At 38.4% G+C, this 22432-nt stretch overlaps 1 protein-coding gene across 4 annotated transcripts in view; it reads right to left on the bottom strand.

Annotated features, from left to right (window-relative positions):
• Positions 1–22432, bottom strand: part of LOC104601436 (5'-nucleotidase / magnesium ion binding protein) — a 42930-nt gene that overhangs the window by 5697 nt on the left and 14801 nt on the right. For 2 of the 4 annotated variants that reach the window (XM_010264757.3, XM_010264758.3), the window contains exons 5-9: positions 20396–20519; positions 19055–19111; positions 18828–18924; positions 16454–16661; positions 6109–6169 (exon numbers count right to left, since the gene is read on the bottom strand). In XM_010264757.3, the coding sequence (XP_010263059.1) occupies positions 6109–6169; positions 16454–16661; positions 18828–18924; positions 19055–19111; positions 20396–20519 (547 nt within the window). Of the gene's footprint in view, positions 1–6108; positions 6170–6216; positions 6572–8467; positions 8651–16453; positions 16662–18827; positions 18925–19054; positions 19112–20395; positions 20520–22432 lie in introns of those variants that run through there. The other 2 variants (XM_088898477.1, XM_088898476.1) reach the window with 2 other exon arrangements.

Raw genomic sequence — 22432 nt, 5'->3', positions numbered from 1 at the left:
TGAAGTACTAGTGAGTTGGATTTTATGATTCCCCTTGATTATCTTAGTGTGCAGATGACCTCTATTAGGTTATCAAGAGTATTTTAATCTACAACAAGGAAATCAAAGTCTTGAGGAGTATTATGCTAGTATAAGGAATCTTTGGAATGAATTGAATGTTTATATCCCCTTGCATCTGATGTCAAAGTTCAGAAAAACAGATAGAACAACTTGTTGTAACCAGATTTCTAGTAGGGTTGAAGGCTGACTATGAACCAATGAGAGCATATACTAGGCGGATCTGTTCTTCTTACTTTGGAGGAAGTGTTTGCTCGTGTCCAAAGGACTTCTGTTGGACATCCAGAGCATCCTACTATAATTGATAGATTTGCCCTTGCAGCAACTAGAGGTGGAGGTCGTGGTGGCAGAGGAGGAGCTCAAGGAAGTCAGCTAGGTCGTGGTGTAAGTAATGGGCCCATGTTCAACCATGGTGATGGATGTTTTGGAGGTCAGGACTCAAGGAGAGCACATGGTAGAGGGCATGGTAATGGTGTGAGGAGGTGTACACACTATGGTATGGAGGGGCCTACTATCAGTCTTTGTTATGATCTACATGGGCCAATCATGCACCATACCTAAATGTACGAGAGTAGCTATATTCTGTTGAGACATGGTCTGGATAAACCGCTCATACTCATCACATGGGACACTCATCATCTCCTTCTCGGAGGCATCCGTAGGTGTAGAAGGCATTTGATCAATTTGCTAAACATCCTGATTTGAACTACCATCACTGCCACTGCATGATTTGCCCAAGTTGGAAGGTGGGTCATGTAAATCATAACAAAAATTGATAGTGTGCCCTTCCATACCACAATGTGTACACCTCCTTGGACCATTACTACTTCCTCTGTTATGAGCTCCCCCTGAATTTCGGCCTCCAATGTGTCCACCACCATGACTTTACATGGATCCACCACCACCACTACGACCATACATGAGTCCACCACCACCACAGCGACTTGGCTGAACTCCCCAAGCTCCACCTTTAACTCCACAACCTCCCCCTCTTGTCACTGCAAAGGCAAACCTATCAAAGATATTAGAGTTCTCTGTAGGTCCAACAGGAATTCTCTGAAGACGAGCAAACACCTCTTCTAGAGAGGAAAGAGCTGACCCACCTAGTATTTGTGCTCTCACTGGTTCATATTCAGGTTTCAGCCCTACTAAAAATCTGGTTACATCTATATGGAGGTGTTTCCATTTGCTGATCTCCGAGAATGAGGATTGTTTCCATTTGCTGATCTCTTGTTCCGTTGCTACAGCTATATGGAGGTGTAGCCTTTGTTTATTTGGAGGTAGGTGGTCTACGCCTTCTGATTTAAGCTTGTTATTCAACCCATCTGTCTTTGTTTGGCACACAAGAAGAGGTAAGGTTATGTGGAAATGTGTCAGGGCAGCCACTCTATGGACTCTTCGGGAGGAAAGGAATGCAAGAATTTTCTTAGAGAAGGAAAGAGGGTTGGATGAAATGAAGGATTGTATCCTAACAAGAACAATCCATTGGCTGAAAACTGTGGATATCTTTGATGACTTCTCCTTTGATGACTTGTGGAGGAATTGGCTAGTAATAGCTAACACTTCAACAAAGAATGATAGAATTCTGTCAGAATGGGTTCCGCCTTTGGAAGGTGTCATCAAGCTGAACTTTGATGGAAGCAGCCAAGGCAACCCCGGGTCTTCAGGTATAGGGGGTATCCTGAGAAATAAGGACAGCAACATAATTTCCCTATTCTCAGGACCAGTGGGAGTGGGGGATTCCACAAGGGCAGAAATCCTTGCTGCAGTACAAGGAATTCAGATCGCCAACCAGCTTGGGGTGGAGCATCTCGTAGTTGAAGGGGACTCTCAAGTGGTAACAAGGTGGCTCCTAAACTTCGATATCACCATTTGGGGCTACAAAGATCTCATCAAAAAAATAAAGTGGTTAACCAGCAATACGAGAGTTGAGGTAAAATAGGTTAGTAGGTCTGCTGCTAATTCTTTGGCTGATGCTTTAGCCAAACAGGGGGTTTCTAGGGAAGATCTTTTTTGTGCTTCTTTGTAAGTTGTTATTAATTTGGAAATCTGTACTTAACTAGCCCGGAGAGGTTGCAACTTGTGCCTTTCCTTGGGGACTTTGTACTATTGTCTATTTCTGATTAATAAAATTATTTCAATTATCAAAAAAAAATTCTGGTTACATCGAGTTGCCCTCTCTGTTGTTGTTGAATCCTAACATCGGAAATGAGGAGATAGTACACATTCAACTCATTGCAAAGATTCCTCATGCTAGCATAGTATTCGGCAAAACTTTGATTACCCTGTTGCAAATTAAAGTACTCTTGATAAAGCTGATACACTCTAGTAGTATTGTCTTGTCCAGAGTACAGTTTCTTGGCATGGTCCCAGATCTCCTTGGTCGTATCTAAGAACATAAAATTCACACTAATCTTGGGTTCCATACTATTCCCAAACACTATATTCCTAAGAATCAACCTTTTTCTTAGCCCTAAGAAAGACTTCTACAGGTTTCTCCCAAGGCACATAATTCTCACCATTCAATTTGATAGAAGTCATCTGAACATTCAGGTAATCGGGGAGAACCATAATACTAGACCTGTGTTCACTACTGTCTCCCATATCTGAATTTTTTTTCTTCACTCACCTGTATGTCACATGCCTAATTCACTTCTCACCACACTGCACACTAGTAACAGTTATTTTCCTTTTTCACTCACACACAGCACTCTAGTGACAGGTTATTGCTGAAGGCACCTACTGTCATAGTTTTCAGCAATAACAGTCACTAGTATTCTTCACTCTCAGCACCACAATACTACTTGAATACACACCACAAACATAGAAACTCACCAACCACTCAGTTCAAACTGAAACACCCATACAGCCCACCTATTTGATCAACAAAAAAGTCAACCTGTACTTGACTGTCCACTGCACCACCTGAAACAGCCCTCTTTGAACCATCAATTAGAGGACTTCCTACAAACCACCACAAACAACCACTAAACCACTAACCGGAGGCATGAAAGCCTCCAAAAGGGAAGGGTGGTTACTCCTTTTCAGCCCTTTTTCTTATCTCCAATAGGTGATGAAGAAATCTGGAAAACCCTAGGCTGAATGGCGATGGAAAAGAATTCTAGGCAGATCTGAATTTGCCACAGGTGCTCTGATACCATGATAAAACTCAGATCTGAACCAGAATTAGTTTGTTAATAATAGAGAAAAAAGATAGAAGAGAGAAGAGGGAAGAAGAGAAGAGAAGAAAAGAGAAGATGGAGAAAAGGTCAGTTCGAACTAGAGAGAAAAATCACTCTCTAGTCGGCCAGATTTATATTTATAGTTTTCTATAATAAACAGAATGACTGTTATGCCCCTACTTAAGTATGGGACACATCACTCAACTTAAACATTACACCTCACACCAAACATAAATGAAAAGACCAAACTGTCCATATACAGTCAACACTAACAGTTTGCTCTCTCTCGCTCTCTATAATTACAAAAATGAGTTGATCTCTACATTTTTGGTACCTTCCAATTCTAGAACTGGGTATGAGTGGGATTTGGGTCTAAGAAGAGCCTCCAAGAATACAGTGTTAAATAGTATATCACTGTTACTTGATGGGATTTTCTTGGATCCTACTAAATTTAATGGCCGGGTCTAGACCCCTTCACCCTTTGGTGTATTCTCCTGTGCCTCCTCCTTCAAAACCTTAACTTTACCTAATGTTAGTGGTGGGCAACCTTTCCCTATAAAAGATGTCTACAGCAAGCCCATCCACCCTAAAGTTGGGAAATCTTCCTGGAAAGAATCAATCATGTAATTTGCTTCAAAAAAAGAGACCTAAAAGTTGTTTACCCCCTAACTGGTGTGTTCTTTATAAAACTAATCGTGAGAATTGCTATCACTTATTAATCTCCTGCTCTTTCATTAAAGATATTTGGAAATGGTTTCTCTCTTTGTTTGGATGTAATTGATCCCCCCTCCCGGCCGAATGTGCAAAGCTTGTTTACCTCTATAACTTTCAATTGGCTAAAGAAGAGGGGAAGGATCATGTGTAGATGTGTGAGGGCTGCTATAGTTTGAACCATATGGGAAGAAAGGAACTCAAGATTATTTTTCAGATAATGACAGAGGCTGAGAAGTGGTCATAAAAGTGATTTTCAAAAAAGTGGTACACTAGATCAAGTCCATGGAACTTTTTAAAGATTTTCCAGTGGAAGTTTTCTTAAGAAGATGGAAGGAAGCTGCTTCTTCAGTCTCGGTCAAGGATTCCTTAATTCCCATTTGCCCCCCCCCCCCCCCTCCAACTAGTGGGCTTGTTAAGCTGAATTTTGACGGGATCAGTGCTGGAAATCCAGGGCCATCAGGAATTGGGGGTGTTTTTAAGGATAAAGAAGGAAATATAATTGCTCTCTTTTCAGTTCCAATTGAGGAGGGAGATTCCCTACAGGCTGAGATATTGGCAGCTTTGTAAGGGGTAAAAAGGGCAAAGGATATGAACATTAGAAAGCTGTCTAATAGAGGGAGATTCTAAGTTAGCGGTGCACTGGCTAAAGGAAGAGAGGAGTGGTTTTTGGAATTATAGATATGAAAGGAAAAAGTTCAAGTTAACACAAGACATTGAAGTAAAGGTGCTTTTGGTCAAAAGAATTTCTAATTTCTTTGCTGCTGATCTAGCAAGGAAAGGGGTAAATAGGGCCTCTATGATTTGGGCTCAATTGTAACATCTTTTTACCTTGTTTTGATAGTGATTGAACTTCTGTAGGAGAGTTAAGAGAGCTTATCTCTCACTGTTCTTGTACTTGGCTTTGTTTTTTAATAAAGTGTATTCCTTATTGATAAACAAAAAAAAAATCTTGAGTTATTGGATGAGACAGGTGTGCTAAAATGCAAACCATTATCTGCTTCTACAGATCCAAATATCAAGATAGCTTCAAATCAAGGGGAGTTGTACACTGATCCACAATAGTGCAAAAGACATAGTTGAAAAGCTAAACTACTTAACAATCACATGTCCTGATGTATCTTTGTAGCTAATGTTATTAGGACTCACCTAGAGTACCACATCTAGATGCAATAGTCAAGATACTACGATACCTGAAAGGATCCCTGGGCTTGGGAGTGATGCATAAGGACCATTGACACCTCTCAATCAGAGTTTTACAAATGTTGACTATGCCAGTTTACCTACTAGGTATTTTCTTCTGGAAATTTGGTTTCATGGAAAAATAAGAAGCAAAGTGTGATTGCCAAATTAAGTGTTGAAGTTGAATATTGCACTGAGTCACACTAGAAAAGGGTTTAGGTTGCTTAAGTGCCTGCTGATAAAGATGGGAATCAAAGCAACATTCCCAATGTATCTTCACTGTGATAACCAGGTTGTATAGCAGCAAATTCAGTGTTCATGAGAGGACAAAACATATTAAGGTGGATTATCACTTTATTCATGAGAAGGTTAAGAGTGGTGATGTGGAAACTCCATTTGTTAGATTTTAAGACCAACTTGCAGATTTATCTATTAAAGCATTGCATCAACCTCAGACCGACTTCATCAACAAACTGGGTTTAGATAGCATAAACACTCCAGCTTGAGGGGAAGTGTTGATAATATTAGTGTTTATGTTTGGTATATTACGTTCTTTTTTTTTTTGTCTAAGGGTATATCTGTCCTATATATTTGCAACTTAAATGGGGTTAGTTCAGTAATTCTGGTTTATGTTAAGCATATATATAGCAGTCTAACAAACTGGGAAATTTGATTTTTCTCCTTAATCAGCAGGTCTTCTCTCAAAAAACACCTGTTCTCCTTTTCCCCCTTTGGTCCTCTACGTCTCAACACCAAGTACAGAACTTGTACAACAGTCATCTCACAGTTTTATTTTCCATGAGATCTCGTGTGTGGAACCAAAAAAAAAAAATTGATTGTTCCTATGGTTACTTCACCATCTATGTGTCATCTATATGGTAGTAGCCTACCAAGATTTCCATCTTGAAAAGGTTATCCCTAGTTTTCTCTGAAAAGAAAATAAAGATACTGATCTGCAATTTGACAGTCAACTCACCAGATATACAACATCAAATGCTTCTTGATAGTTTCCAATAGACTTCTCAATGTTATCATTCCTGCATCAGAAATCATCTTAAACACTTACTCTTTTTTAGTAAATGGTATGAAAGTTACGCAAAAAGCACAGGAAAAACAAATTTATTAAGGGAACAGCTATCTTAAATATACTGATAAAAAAGCAGCTATCTTAAATATCCATCATATGTTTACCAAAAATAATATCCAGCATATGATGGGAAAAAATCAGGGGAAAAAGCAGAGAGAAGATTTATGTTCCTATTGGCAAAAACAAAAGTTCATCTTTCACTTAACGTTTAGATCGTTACAATCAGAACCAAAACATCAGCATCAGCTCCTTTAGAATCATAATGGGTTTTTGAGTTTCTCAGTAATCAATATACAAATAGAGGATTTATTTGGTTCCTGCCCAACACGGACACTTCTTCAAGGTATGTATCCTGAGAGAGAGAGAGAGAGAGAGAGAGAGAGAGAGAGAGAATTCAATCGAGCATTCAAGTATCCATTAGCGTGTCTTCTTATTTATACATGTTTACTTTATGTGAATAACAATCATAATAACTCAAGAATCAACTTGCAATATCAAGATTAATCGAGCATTCAAGGTATGTATCCATTACTGTGTCCTCTTATTTATACATGTTTACTGTATGTGAATAACAGTCATAATAACTCAAGAATCAACTTGCAATATCAAGATTCCCACTTGCATCTATTAGTTATTATCTTGTTGAATTTGTTGTACAGCTGGTTTTGTACCACGTCCCTCTTTCTTATGTAAACTTTCTGAACAATAGGCCTACTGATGACCTTGTCCTGCTCTTGGTTCCTAACAGTTCCCCCCAAGAAGCATCCCTATCCTCAAGGGTGAGATCAGGAAATTGTTGGTGTAAGGAAGAATAGGCTTCCCATGTAGCATCCTCATAAGGCACACCCTGCTATTCAACCAAAGCTTCACGAACTAATTGTTGCCCCTTCTAGATCCATCTGTAGCCCTGCACATGCTGAGGTTGCAGCAGTGCATAGCCATACTCACCAAGATCAGATAAGACTTGTGATGTGGAAACTGTAGGCCCAACATGGCCTTTAAACTTTGAAGGTGGCAATGTTGGGGAAGACCCAGGTGGTAAGCAACTGACCCCACATTCAATGATAGGGAAAAGTCCAAAGAATCTGGGAGAGAGCTTGTGCCAAGCTTTTTGAGCCAATGTGGCCTGTCAGTATGGAATAAGTTTGAGATAAACTAAATCCCCAACCTGGTATTCAACCTGACAGAAGAAATATAAACCAGCAATAATCCTGAATTTTGAGAAGAAGAATAAAAGAAGAAGAATGAAGAAGAAAGAAGAAGAAAAGAGAGCTTGGTTGTATCTCTCCCCGGTCCCTTAATCATCTTTTATTTGGATTAATTCTACTTTAGAGTATAATTATAAGAATACCCATGGTAGGGTGGCTGAACTAATGACAGTAAATAAACAATGAAAACAAGGCCCACAACTAACGCCAATTAGCTAATAAACAAAGAAACTAATGGACCCATTGAGAAAATAAAACATTAAGGCCCATTTGGCCCACCATCTCTACACTGACGATGGCAGCGGATCATACTAGGCCTTCATCTGTTCCTAGGACTACATAGATTGGCCTTGAGTTGTTTGAGAATGTTGTCTCTTGCTGTCAAGTGGTTGTCAAGAGCAGCAATTGCTGTAGAGCCCTTCTCATAGAGAAGTATTGGAGGAAGGTCTTGGCCATAAAGCACCTCAAAGATGTTTAAAAGCATCTATTAATAACCTCCATTTAGCCATCCATTTGAGGATGCTAACTGGTAGAAGTATTGAGTATAGACCCTTGAAGGTTGAAACATTCATGCCAAAATTTGCTCAAGAAGGTAGGGTTACAGTCTGAAAGGATGGCCTAGGTGTCCTATAGAGGTGAGCGGTTTCTTTTGTAAATGCAACTGCTACTGAGGCCACACTATAGGGATGTGCCAAGGGTATAAAATGGGCATGTTTAGATAAGCAATCCACAACAACTACAATGATAGAGAAGCCCTTTGATTTGGGTAATCGCACAATGAAATCAAGTGAAATCTCATCCTAAACTAATTCTGATATTTTCAGGGGCTGTAGAATCACAGCAGGATGTTGGGCCTCATATTTTTAGAACTAACAGACAAGGCAAGAAGCAACAAAGCCCTCAATGATGCATTTCATCCCTACCCAAAAATAATGAGAAGCAATTTGTCGGTATGTCCACAGAATACCTGAATGCCCGGCCTCTGGGGAGCTGTGATATAATTTTAACAGTTGGGATAGGTGCACTGAAGTAGAAGAGAGGACCAGATGTCCCTTGAAGAAAAGAGTGGAGTCTTTTACTGAATACTCAGGAACTAGTGTTGGGTCTTGGGCCCATTTTGTGCATATAAGCTGCAGACCAGAGTCCTCTTTTGCTTCTTTCTTAAGAAGGTCCAACAAGGGGTATTGATGTTGCAAAACTGAGAGAGATGTGAGCTCATGCATCTGTGATAAAGCACCAGCTACTCGATTAGAAGCTCCAGATTTGTATTCAATTATAAAATCAAACCCCATAAGCTTGTAGGCCCATTTTAAGTTGTGCATTTGTGTGGACTTGTTCAAGCAGATGTTTTAGACATTGTTGATTTGTATTCAATTATATAATCGAACCCCAGAGTGCTTGGCCATTGAGTGTCTTGCTGAGATAGGCTACTGCCTGACCCTCTTGCATAAGAACAGTGCCCTGCCCACCACCAAAGGATCATATTCAAGTATAAATGTTTTGTTGAAATCAGGTAAGGCAAGTGTGGGCAGCCTGGAGAGAGTTTGCTATTAGATAGTGTATGCCCTTAGCTCCAACTATTTTATTGTACATATATTTGTTATGAATAAAAGAACATTTCTTTCATGTGTCATGGGGTTTGTTCTGCTAAATCACCCCCCAGTTCATATTAGTATTATGTATGAGGCCACACAGTTGTTATAATATGGACTTAAATCATCACAACCAGGGGATAGACTTGGGGAGTCAATCCTAACAAGGTTGCCATTCTCACACTGCCCAAGGTAATGAGTGTTTACAAGAAACATTGAAATGGACCAAACCTAATGTGTTCCTAGACTTTGTGACAAGTGGAGCAATTGGGTGCTACTTTTAATCCCCAGACTTGATATTGATATCAAATCGAGTATCAAACTTGTCTATCATTGATATGCCAACTAGTGAGATCCTTTTGGGATTAAATACCTAGGTATATTGGGGTATTCAAGGATGGTATGTCAATTGATGATCAATGTGATAGGATATGCTACTATGTTAAGACATAGAGAATACTTTATACAATATCCTCCCTAGATTCCAGAATCTGTCAGCAGTAGGATTATCTGAATCCTCCATAAAAGATCCATTGGTGTCGGATGTTGGACGTCATGGCATAAAGACAAAGAGGGAAAAAGTTCTTCCCCTAATATGGTGTCAAGTATTGTTAGTAAAGAGATTAATTGCAAATGGTAAATTGGGCTGTATTGACTTGATTATCACATAATGAGTTGAACCAATGGACTTGGATCTTTAGGATGGTAAGGTACCAAGTGTTAAGTGCTTAGACACTTAATGGGGCTAAGTTACTTGAGCCCATAACAGGTATGGCCGAATTAGCCTATTAGGTTAATTGACATTAAGTGGCCAACCCCACCAGCTCATGTATTAAGAGCATATGACTTGCCAGTTCTCTCATTAAGTTGTAGGTCCCATGCCATACAAGCTAAGATCTCCCAATATTAAAGTAATTTGAAAAAATTAATAGTTTGCTTAAAGTTGGTTACAAGTCTTTCTATTAAGTCCTACTCAAACTATGAATTACAAAGTCTATGTTTGACTAGGAAACCTAAACTAGAAAGGTTCTAGTATTTGGACTGAATTAGGAGAACAAGACTCTCTCCAATTCTCTCTTAATAAAAGTTGGGAAACCTAGATGGATAAGGAGAGGACTCTTCCAGATCTCCCTTGTCTATAAATAGAGCTCAAAACATAGGGATCACACCATGCTTGTTCTCCCTACACATTGCTGAATCCGGCCTACCCACTGTGAGAGACTAAACTAGGTTTTTGCAACCCCATTTGACCAGACTTTAATAACAATCATTAGAGAGTGATTCCAGAAGAAATTAGAGTGAGAAAATCACTCCAACTTGTGACCAACAGATCACCATTCTTTCTGGAATTTCAGGAAATGACTGAAAACACAAGACTGCACCATTTTCAGTTTGTTGCAGATATTCTTGGGACAATCTGAGCTTGGATGTGAACTACCACTTTGATCCCTGCACTTGTGGATATCAATATTAGGGTACTATACTCATTCTTGATCCAAAGATTCGACCTTTCTTGGTTCAATAATCCCAAATGATCCAAGGAGAAAAACCAGTTTTCTCATCTTGTGCGATTCCAGCATTAGACTTTCTAGAAAATTTTAAATTTCGTCCACTCTTTTTGCTGGAAATTTTGCACATGATGATCATAGGGGCTCAATTCTTGGTGGGTTTTTGAGCAGTGGGCCAGCCTGGGGTCGTGTAACCCTTTGGACTCAATTGAGCTTCTCAGTTTGTTCCTCACAAGTCCTATGGTCACCGTTACATATGAAGGTTGCACAACCTTCACCTCCGCCTTGATCTCCTCACACAAGCCACCAATAAAGCAACCAAGCAATGCCTTCTTCATCCTACCTTGCACTCTTGTCACCAGTTTCTTGAACTCCTATTGATATTCGCTAACGGTTCCTATCTGACAGATCTTAGACAGAGATTCATGGTGGCCTTCAAAACCCGTCAGTTCAAATAGAATAGGCAGGGCTTTGGTGAAATCTGCCTACAACACCTGAGGATGAGTGCATCAGGACCATTGCAAATACAGTATGGCTTCACCTTCTAGGTGGAATGAAGCGATCAAGACCCTTTGGTTGTTGGGAGTCTTATGGAACTCAAAATATTGCTCTACCTTGAAAATCCAAGGCATTGGTCATTATCAGCATACCTAGGAAAGTCAAGCTAATCTGGTTGGCTTTCCATTCCTGCCTGCTAGCTCTGTTCTTGTCCAGAAGTTTCATGGCCCCCTTCCTGGTAGCTTGTATCACTCCCCGTCCTAGTTGAGCCACCACCACCGCCAGCGTCTCATTTATTTCTTGGAGCTCACCAAACATCTTACCTAGGCTGATCTCCACATGATCAATCCTATCTTCCACAGTATCAGACCTTGTAGTTGGCACGGTGGTGTAATTCTGAACTCTAATACCGATTGCTGGGTTCCTGCCCAACACAGACACTTCTTCAAGAAAGTGTGGTCTCCAATGAGAGAGAGGAGAGAGAGAGAGAGAATTAAACGAAACATTCAAGGTATGTATCCATTACTATGTCTTCTTATTATATACATGTTTACTATATGTGAATAAAAGTCATAACAACTCAAGAATCAACTTGTGATATCAAGATTCCTACTTGCATCAATTAGTTATGGAGAACTCTAAATTCTCTTCAGTCCTTTTCTTTTGATGACTTCTGGAGGAATTGACCAATAGTTCTACTGGAAGGAATAGAACAAATGTAGCTTGGACACCACCTTTGGAAGGGTTTGTAAAGTTGAAGGCGAGACTATTGATCAACAAAATGAAATTGCTAGAGCCCTTGTGAACCATTTTAAGTTTATCTTTAGAAACCTCTCTTTGGAAGACTTTGTGTGGAAGGGTTAGAGTGGCCAAGAGTTTTGGAAGAGCAAAAGAGCTGGTTAGAAATAAGGTTTGGTTTGGAAGAAATAAAGGAAGCAGTTTTTTCAATTGATAGATCTAAAGCACCAGATTCAGATGGTTTTACTATGGCTTTCTACCAAGACTGTTGGGACTTTTTGAAGGAGGATGTCCAAAAGGTGCTTGATGAATTTTTTAGCAGAGGAGTAATAAATCCAGGATTAGACTCTACCTTCATTGTTTTGATTCCAAAGAAAAATGGGGCAATACAACCTAAGGAGTTTAGGCCCATTAGTCTGGTCCATAACATTTACAAAATTATTGCTAAGGTGCTATCAAGAAGAATTAAATCAGTGCTTCCTTCTATTATTTCCCTAAATCAAGGTGCCTTTGTCAAGGATAGGCAAATCATCAACCAAATCCTTATCGCTAATGAGAGTGTGGAGGAGCTAAAAAGATCTAGAAAGAAATGTTTGATTTGCATGTTAGATCTAGAGAAAGATATGATGCAGTGGACTGGGATTTCTTGTTGGAAGTGATGAGGAACTTTGGATTCAGAGACAAGTGGTGCAAGTGGATTAAAGGATGCATTAGTACATGTCATTACTCAATTTTGGTTAATGGTACAATAGTGGATCACTTTCCAACCATTAGAGGTATTAGACAAGGGGACCCCCTCTCTTATTCACCCTAGTAGCTGAAGTGCTAGGTATCCTTATCTAGAGAGCAGATTTAAGGGGTTTGGTGAGAGGTTGGAGAGTGGGAAGAGAAAGAGTGCCTATTACTCGCAGTTTGCAGATGATACTGTCTTATTTTGAAAGGGAGCTGATCTAAATTGAGCGAGGAATATGAAGGAGGCGATCCAAGTTTTTGAGAAAATGACAAATCTGAAAGTTAACTTTAGTAAGATTTGTGTGGCAGGCATTAACATGGACGATGGTGAGGTATTTGAATGTGGAACAATTTTGAGTTGTGAGGTATGCCAATGACTAATGAATTATTTGGGCCTACCTCTGGGGGCAACCTTAGAAGTGTAAATTTTTGGAACCCGATGGTGGACAGGCTCTCAAAAAGGCTTGCCTCTTGGAAAAGGAATCATCTCTCTCTTGGTGGAAGAATCACCTTGATCAAATCAACTTTGTCCAACCTACCTATCTACTTCCTTTTGGATTTTAGGATGCCTGAGGATTTGTAGAAAGGTTAGAGAAGTTCATGAGGGATTTTTTGTGGGAGTCGGGAGAGGAAAAGAGGAACCATAGGGTTACTTGGGAAGTGGCAACTAGAAGTAAGGAACTGGGGGGTCTAGGAATCGGGAACATTCAGAAGAGTAATACAGCGTTGTTGGGAAAATAGTTATGGAGATTTCCGATGGATCAAAATGAACTATGGACAAAGGTGATTAAGAGCATACATGGGCTGATGGCAGATGGTTGGGACACAGGAATTTCGGCCAGATAAACTACTACAGCACCTTGGAAAGCTATCCAAGTCATCCTTGTTTTCTACCTTTTGTGAGGTATAACTTGTGCTCTAGATATCTGAACTGAATTTAAATTGGTTCGGTTCAGTTTTAATTTGGTTAACTCATTTAGTTAAAATATAAATGTAGTTTATATTTATATTAATGATTATTATTAAAATATAACAGCATTTATAATTAAAATACATATTATATATTATTATTAATATAAATAGTAATGTTAATATATATTAATGCTAATATTGATATGAATTTTTATAATTAAAATGTAAATATATGTGTATATTTTGGTTAATTCAGTTTCGGTCCGGTTCGGTTGCATTCTTCTCAAACCGAATCGAAAATCGAAAACCAAAAAAAATTAAAATCTTAAAACTGAACCACATTGAATTAAGTAATTTGGTTCGGTTCTCAGTTTGATAACCGAATTTGAACACCCCTAGTTTTAGGAACATGTGTAGATGGGGGAGGCACCACTTGAAGACCAATTTCCTTCCCTATTCTCTCTTTTTAGGTACCAAAATATGATTGCCTCAACCTTTGTCTCATCCTTTGGTCCAAGTCCTAAGCTTAATTGGGATTTGGGGTTTAGACGATGTCTCAGAGAATCAAAGGTGGAGTTGGCATGGTCCTTGGTTCAGGTACTTCAAAAGGTCTTCTTGGACCCGTCTAGGGTGGATTCCAGGATTTGGACCCTTTTCCTCTTCTAGCTCCTTCGCTTGTGCCTCTTTTTTCAATGCCCTAACTCAACCTACTCCTCCTACCAATCCCTTTCCTTCTAAAGAAGTGTGGGGGAGACCGGTCCCACCTAGAGTCAAAACACTTTGCTAGGAAATAGCGTTGGAAAAAATTTATACTTGTGATCAAATTCAAAGAAAGAAGCCTTTTTGGTGCTTGTTCCCGAGCTGGTGCACCCTCTGTAAAGCCAATGATGAGTTTTGCTTTCACTTATTTATATCCTGCCCTTTTACTTCTTCTATTTGGAAGTGGTTCTTCTCTTTATTTGGTTGCAGGTGGACTCCCCCTTCAAGCATCCAAAGCCTCTTCGTCTATTCAATTGGTAGTCGGGTTAAAAAGAGGGGGAAAATCTTGTGGAGGTGCACCAGGTGTTATGGGCCCGGGCGTAGGATCTCGTCCCGGGTCGGTCCACGGGGAGAACCGCTTGCTTCCCCTTGCGCCTTCCCTTGCGTGCAGACCATTGTGGAAAACCGAATGGGTGATTTGTCCAAGAGACCACCCGAACTCTCCTCACTCTTCTTTTTAACTGGAAACTGAATACTTTATTCCCAAATCACAGCTCCTTAAATAGGAGATTACAAGAGGAGACTCCTTACTCCATTCGACTAAGCTAGGACAATCCAACTTTAAATCAAACTCCTACTTCTAACAGACTTCTAACAGAACTCAGTTCTTATCTCTAATAGATAAGAACAGAACTAGATAAGTAAGAACAGAACTCCTACTTCTAACAGACTTCTAACAGAACTCAGTTCCTATCTCTAATAGATAAGTAAGAACAGAACTAGATAAGTAAGAACAGAACTGGAATAAGTAAACTATTGGCGAGCTGGCAAGAAGAGTTGACGTGGCAAGATAAGCTGCTGTGTGGGCCCCCCTCACTGCTGCTGCCAGCGGCGGTAATTCTTCCCACGAATGCATCCACGACACCAGGGCAGCGGTTTGTTGAACAATTTGGGAGGAAAGGACCAAAGGATATTTGCTGAAAAGGAAAGAAGCAAAGACACAATTATAGAAGTGATTACTTGAAGGTGGCACAGTAGGTAAGGACAGTGAACCTATTTGACGATGCTCCCTTAGAGACCATTGTGAACAACTGGCAGGAAATAGCAGTCTCAGCTCCAAGCAAAATCATTGTCCATCCTTCATGGCATCCCTCGATGAAGGGCTTTATCAAGCTCAACTTTGATGGGAGCAATGAAGGAAATCTAGGGCCATCAGGGGTTGGTGGTGCTTCCAGACAGGCAGGTTAAGTAATAGCTATTTTTTCAGGACCTATTGGATTCGAAGATTCAATGAGAGCAGAAATTCTGGCTTTGTTAGAGGGGGTAAAAAGGGCTAAGGAACTAAATATAAATAGGTTGATTATGGAAGGAGGTTCACAGGTGGTAATTGGCTGGATAGAGAAGACAAATGATGGGCTATGGACATACATTAATGAACAAAGGCAATTCAAGTGGTTAACTCAGGGAATGGAAGTGCACATCAAGTGGGTTAAAAGATGTGCCAATTCATTTGCAGACGAACTGGCTAAACAGGAGGTGGGAAGAAGTCATTTGTTTTGGGCTGCAATGTAAATTTGTAATTTTCTTTTTGGGGGAGAGTTAAGAGAGTTTACCTCCCCCTACCTTTGTATTTAAATCTTTTCTTCTTAATTAATGAAAGTTTTTTGTTACTGATCAAAAAAAAAATGATGAAGCAATCTAGATAACTGGGGCCCGTCATGTGTAGGTGGGATTCCAAGAAATAAGGATGGCAACATCTTATCCTTGTTCTCAGGCCTAGAGGGAATAGAGAATTCTACTAGAGCTGAGTTGCCAGCTGTTGTACAAGGGATTCAGATTGCAAATCAACTCAATGTGGGCAGTCTGATTATAGGAGATTCTAAGGTGGTGGTGGACTGGTTGCTGGATCCAGATTCTGTCATCCGATGCTATAGGGACCTTCTAAAGAAAGTCAAATGGCTGACAAGGAATATGACAACTAGAATACAACAGGTGGACAAGTTAGCAAATGCAGTGGCAAATTTCCAAGCCAAACAAGAGGCTTCTAGGGAATCTTTTTTGGGCGGCATTGTAATTTCTCTAGTTTCTGAGAATTGTAATATCTTATAAGGGAGAGGCCACACCATGCACCTCTCTTGGGATGCTTTTAAGAGTTTGAATCCTTTGATAATAATATTTTACTCATTTATCAATAAAAATTGTACAGCAGCATATATTTTAACATGTATACTGTTTAATTGAAATCTATTGTGTTTTACCAACAAAAGAAACTCCATGCAATACAGGAGGTATCTAATGCACAAGGTTTCAGAGAAAATGAATAAACTATGTTAGGTTTTTAACTTACAGGAACCCCACAGCAATTCGATTTTCATAGTTCAACCCATCAGACATGCCCAAATCTCCCATGTGATCACCAAGAAGCAGCACATTTGTTCTTTTTTTTACTGAAGCATTATCATTAATTGGCCCATCATTGCCACCCAAATGATCATGAAGAGGTGCAGCCATATCAAGAGCATGTTCATTCTTATTGAGAACATGGATTGTCTTGCCTACAATAAAAATAAAATGAAATAAATAAATAATAAAAATAAGTGTTCAAACAGTAACAAGGTGAAAAATGATAATATGCCAACCAATAACCTCTGATGGATTACACTATATTGCATGTGTATGAGCATATCAGCTTTATGGAGGAAAGCATACAAGAGAAGACAAACATAGTACAGTGACAGGTCAGGAAGTTGTCCTGCCTTGTCATAGATATGGAAGATATATAAAGGATTAGTATGTTATACTCATTGATAGAGCTGTCAGTGGGTTGGGTCTGGGTAGAAAGTGGAACTGACCCAACAAGAAATATTAAGGAACCGGAACCAAACCAGACCCTACAGGGTCTGGAATTTTAGACCCAGAACCAAACCAATTGGTCGATTATAATAAACCTGCTGAAAATATTATAATTTAATATATATATACATTAATTTATTTAATATATTATACATTTAACATATACATGGCTCGGGTCAGGTCTGAATCGGTTTGGGACTGGATAGAACTGATTCAGAACCGACAATAATCGGGACAATAGATTAGGAACCAGAACCAACCCATCGGTACCAGATCCTGGAACCAAAGATTTTAATATCAATATCATACGTCCGATACGGGGCGTATCGTATCGGTACGGTGCAGGATGATACAGGATATGCTACAACTGGAAATGTACCTGTAAATCGCACGTATCAAACCGATACACAGCATCTTTCTATTAAAAAAATTAATTGAAGCTTATAGACTTATAGTGTGATTTGAACCCAGATCACCTAATGCCTAACACTGAAACTCTTAACACAACTTCAAACCACAAAGTCATCTCATGTCTCATGACATTTAATGAAATAAAATAATTTATATTAACTTTTGTGACCATATACAATCCAAACAAATAATGATTTTTTATGTTTAACAACTCCAACTAAAAATTAAAAGAAATAATATTTACATTTCATAAATAAATAGAATAGATAATCTATCAAATCCACATTTACATCAAAAGATGATTTTAATCTCAAGAAATTTATACAAATAAAATATTAATAATAGAATAATTATCTTAGTCCTTAAAATTTATAAAGTTGTGCATGATATATATCCTACAAAAAAATTAAAAAAATTGTTTACAAAATATGCAATAATATAATATTTAATTAAATCTATCAAATCCAATAAATTACATTTATATGAAAAAATGATTTTTAATTTCAAAAAACTTTATAGAAATAAAAATTTTAATAATGAAATAATTATTTTAGTAATTAAAAATTATGAATTTGCAATGTGATATTTATCTTAGAAATTTTAACAGATTTGATATATTTTAAGTTAAAATTATATATTTTTATAAATTATTAAATGAAATTTTAATTTATATTTGAGAATGTAATATCTGGTTAACTTTTTTGTTAATGTTAAAAAGTAAAAATAATAAAATAGAAAATAATTGATATAAGAATTAGGATAAATATAATAGGTCCATATGTTTTGTGTCTTGAACTCTTGATTAATGCATTGTATGATATCTATGCATCCAGTTATATTAATTATAATATATTTTTTCATGTACACCATTAAGATATAAATATTTCTCATATATTTATACATTATTTATGGCTATTTGACCGTAAGTTTAGTGTTACTAATGTATTATTATGAAATTTGTATGTGTTTCCCTAGTGTATCCAAGTGTTTCCATATTTTTTGTCTATATCCATGCGCTTCCAAAGCATATCCAAGTTGTTCGATACGATACTTGATATCGATACTTTAATCCTTGCATGAAACCAGAACTAGCCCAATCCGTTTGGGTCTATCGGGTTTGTTGAGTCAAACCTGGAACCATAACATATATACCATCTGTTCCTGTTACATAATATCCTTAGCAATATAAAGGGGAATGAGGGAGAAATTTTATAGGCTGGAAGTTGCATTTGCCAACCGTGTTTGTCCAAAATATTCCCTTTGGTGATACCTATCAAATAGTGGGAATTCAAGGAATAGAGCTCCCAAAATAAAGAGACACTTACTCAAGCAATGGCAGTTCCTTAGGTGAGGTTTAACAAATGTAATCACCAACTGAAGACTTTTATGAGAACCAAAACACAAAATAATCTTAGAACAGAATGGTCCCTAATTATGGTTTTCTATATACAATATACCTTTAAAAGATACAAGATGACCATCTTTACTGAATATCATTCGGTTTGATACAATCTTGATATTCTTAAATGATTTGCGAAGTTTCTGCCTCAAGACCTGGTAAAGAATGAAAATATATTATGTTGTAATCCGTCAAGAAAAAGAGCTATAGAAATGCTTCAAATGATTTTCCAATTGTCAGAAGTTCTTTAGCATGGCCACCATGGACCAGCTTTATTAAACTAACCTCCTCAATGATGTCCGCAAGTCCTGCAGAAAATATGAGAACAGGCACACCTATTTCCTGCCAATTGGAAAGGTAAAAGATGGAGGTGAGAAAACACTCCTTAAAAGCTAAAACATAACTTCTACTATACGTGTCTTATGTTTCATCTAACCAGCTCTAGATTCCACTTAACTAGTACCAACAGTTATGTGTAGGAGAAACAAAATGACCTGATATGACAAGTCAACAAAATTGTGAAACTAGTTTTTGTCTGCCCACCTTCAGTCCAGTAAATTCGGCCATGGACCGAATCATCATGGGCAACCCTCAGTCAAATAACCAAAGTTGATGTTAAGGCTCAGAACTTCTCCAAAATTATTTTGTTTAATTAGAGTTGCAGTACCAAACTCAGATTCAACATTGGAGTAATGAACCAAATCATCATGTTCCCCTGATACTTTTGCTGAAAACATCCTAAATTTGCAGCAAATTCACTAACTAGTTCTTGAGCCCAATTTCCCATCTAGTTGTTTAGACAAAGTCAACAACTATTCAGCCCCATACTCAAAGGAATTCTGAATCAGGTATTGGTTTAATATGTCAATATTGGTGGAAATGTCAGTCATCCAAATACATGAAACATGTCAGAAATGTCAAAAATATCGTATGGTAATATTGTAAAAATTATAGACATGGTGGAAACATTGTAAAATATGCAAAATATAGAATGATATTTTATGAAATGATAAAAGAAGCATATGCACACCTTTTTAAATTATTATCTTGTTTCAAATCACTAAACAAAGCTAAGAAACTAAGGCTATAGACAAAAGAATATGTTCTGAAGTTGCCCTGTGAACCTCAAGATTCAGAGGTTCATGATAGAATGGTTAAAGCAAAATTTAAACTCATAAAAATGTAAATGGTTGTAATAGATCAACAAAATAATCTACTACACAAATAAAAACTAATATTTAACTTCATGTTTGAAAAGGATATTGAGCTAGCTTAAAGTTGTAAACATGTAAGTTAGGTGGACAATAACTTGATACTTCACATGTCTACAATATTGTCACCAACTTATGTTTTAATACTATCTCTTATACTCCACATAGTACTGGTAGTGTTCACTATGGAATGTGTCGATTCTAGTATAATTTCATGTCGCTGCCCATGGAAGTGGAAATGGGAATATGTCATGGAAACTATCTCTTGTACTCCACATAGTTCTAGTGATGTTCATTGGGGAAATGTCAATTCCAGTAAAATTTCGTGTCTCTACCCATGGAATTGGAAATATGTCATGGAAATATTAGGGAAATTAGGGGCATTTTAAACCATGCAAAAAAGGCAAGCATCTACCTCTAAAAATTCAAACAATTCGAATACACCCTCCCTAAACTCAATTGTTGCGCTTTCCACAGACTTCTTTATGTCATCACATGTAAGGCCTCCCTCAATAAGAAGAGCATGGGTTTTCTCCCACCTGCAATAATGAGCATGCATTTTCAGGTTCTCAACATCTAGCTAGCTTGGGAGTATAACTGAAAATAAACATCCCAAACACTACATAATCAGAAATGGAAAAAGGGAAAGAAACCATGGAAGAAGAAATCAACTTTCCACAGATTCTTACACCAGTGACAATATCAGAATTTTTTGGTGGTTCAAATTCTGATCCATTTGAGATTTTTAAAGCTTGATTCTTATATCTTTGTATTTTTTTATGGGAAACGGTAACTTTCATTAATTCTTCAAAACACTTAGTACAAACTGTCACCTTCAAAAACAAGGGGACCTCTCATCAAGATTACAAACAGGCCCAAAAAAAGGTTCTGCCTACTAACTCCTTTCTTTGCTAAAGTATCAGCCATTGATTGGCTGATCTCCTAGTCCATTTAAAACAGACTTCAAGCTCCCTTGTTAGTTGCATAGTTTCCCTTACAGGTTTGTCTAAGGGACCAGGCACATAAGCTGTTTGTTTGCATCCAACCTATTACCAGTTTTGAATCTCTCTCCACTTCCAACTGCTAAAAACCCAGCTGTTCAGCCTATTTGAGCCCCTGTAGGAGTGCCTGAACTTATGCTCTAAGAAAGTCCCCCAAGCCAATCGGGCCAGAAGAAAAGGGCCACGACTTTTCCTCCCCCATCTCTAAAGGCACCCCCAATTCCAGAGGGGCCTAGATTACCTACAGAACTGCTATCAAAGTTTAGCTTAGCAGCCATAGTTAAAGGGGGAGACCAGTCCTCTTGAATAGCTAAAGAAGGGAAGGAAGAAGCTGCTACTGTACTCCATCCTCTAATCAAAGCATCTACAGAGAAATCCTTGAACAGGTCCAGCGATTTCAGCTAGTGTATAACCTTGATGGTGATCCCTTCTATGACTTCATGTGCTAATTTTTCTTTCCCTTGAAAGATTGTGTTATTTCTCTCTTCCCACACTGCCCAAAGAACTGCTGCCCTTGTTGGTTCTCCACATTACCCTTCTGCTTTTCTTTGGTTGACGGAAAAAGCTAGATTCAAAAAGATCCACCACACTTGTAGGAGGATCCCACCTGCACCCAAAGAGAGAAGAGAACCAATCCCAAATAAGAGTAACAAAAAGACAAGAGATTAGTAGATGATTTACCATCTCACCACTCTTCAAGCAAAGGCTACAAACATGAGGGGATAAGAACCAATTTGGTCTTTTTCTCTGTAACAAATCCAAAGTGTTGATTTTTTGGAGAACCACTTCCCAACAAAAGGCCCTCCTCATCTTTGGTGGCATAGGAGCACTCTACATTTCTTTAACAAGAAAAGAGAAAACTAAATTGGAAGATTGCACTAAAGCATTGAAGAAAGAAGAGCAAGAAAAACAACCGGAGGACTCTTCAGACCAAATTATAATATCAGGACAATATTGGTCCAAAAACATCGAGTTTAGAAGAGAGAAAAGATCATCTGCCAACCCTATTTCTGACTCCCTCAACCCTCTCCTAAACCCTAGATCCCACAACTCTCTAGAAACACGAAAAGTTTGTTCAAGGACAGGGAGTAGAGGGCCAGGAACCTATCCTTTAGAGGTAGGTCCCCGGTCCAAGTGTCCTCCCAAAAAAGGACCTTATTACCTGAACAAGCATCATACCTGATGAAAGGAGAAAAGGTGGCTAGGATACCAACGATGCCTTTCCACGAAGAGGAACGAGAAGCCCTTGGGTTGAGACCAGCATCCCATCCATTAGCCGCCAATCCACGTATGCTTTCTATCACTCTATGCCACAAACTTTCTTGCTCCTTGGGAAACCTCCACAACCACTTAGATAGGAAGTACACCGGCTAATTTGCTAGTGTTGACTTAATTAAAGTGATTCTACCTCCTAAAGAGATATAACTCCTCTTCCACCCTACTAGTTGAAT

Source organism: Nelumbo nucifera, chromosome 2 (assembly GCF_055504915.1).
Source record: "Nelumbo nucifera cultivar China Antique chromosome 2, China Antique-T2T, whole genome shotgun sequence".
NCBI classification, from domain to species: domain Eukaryota; kingdom Viridiplantae; phylum Streptophyta; class Magnoliopsida; order Proteales; family Nelumbonaceae; genus Nelumbo; species Nelumbo nucifera.
The sequence above is the reverse complement of the archived record's forward strand: the minus strand, read 5'-3'. Positions and strand labels throughout refer to the sequence as shown.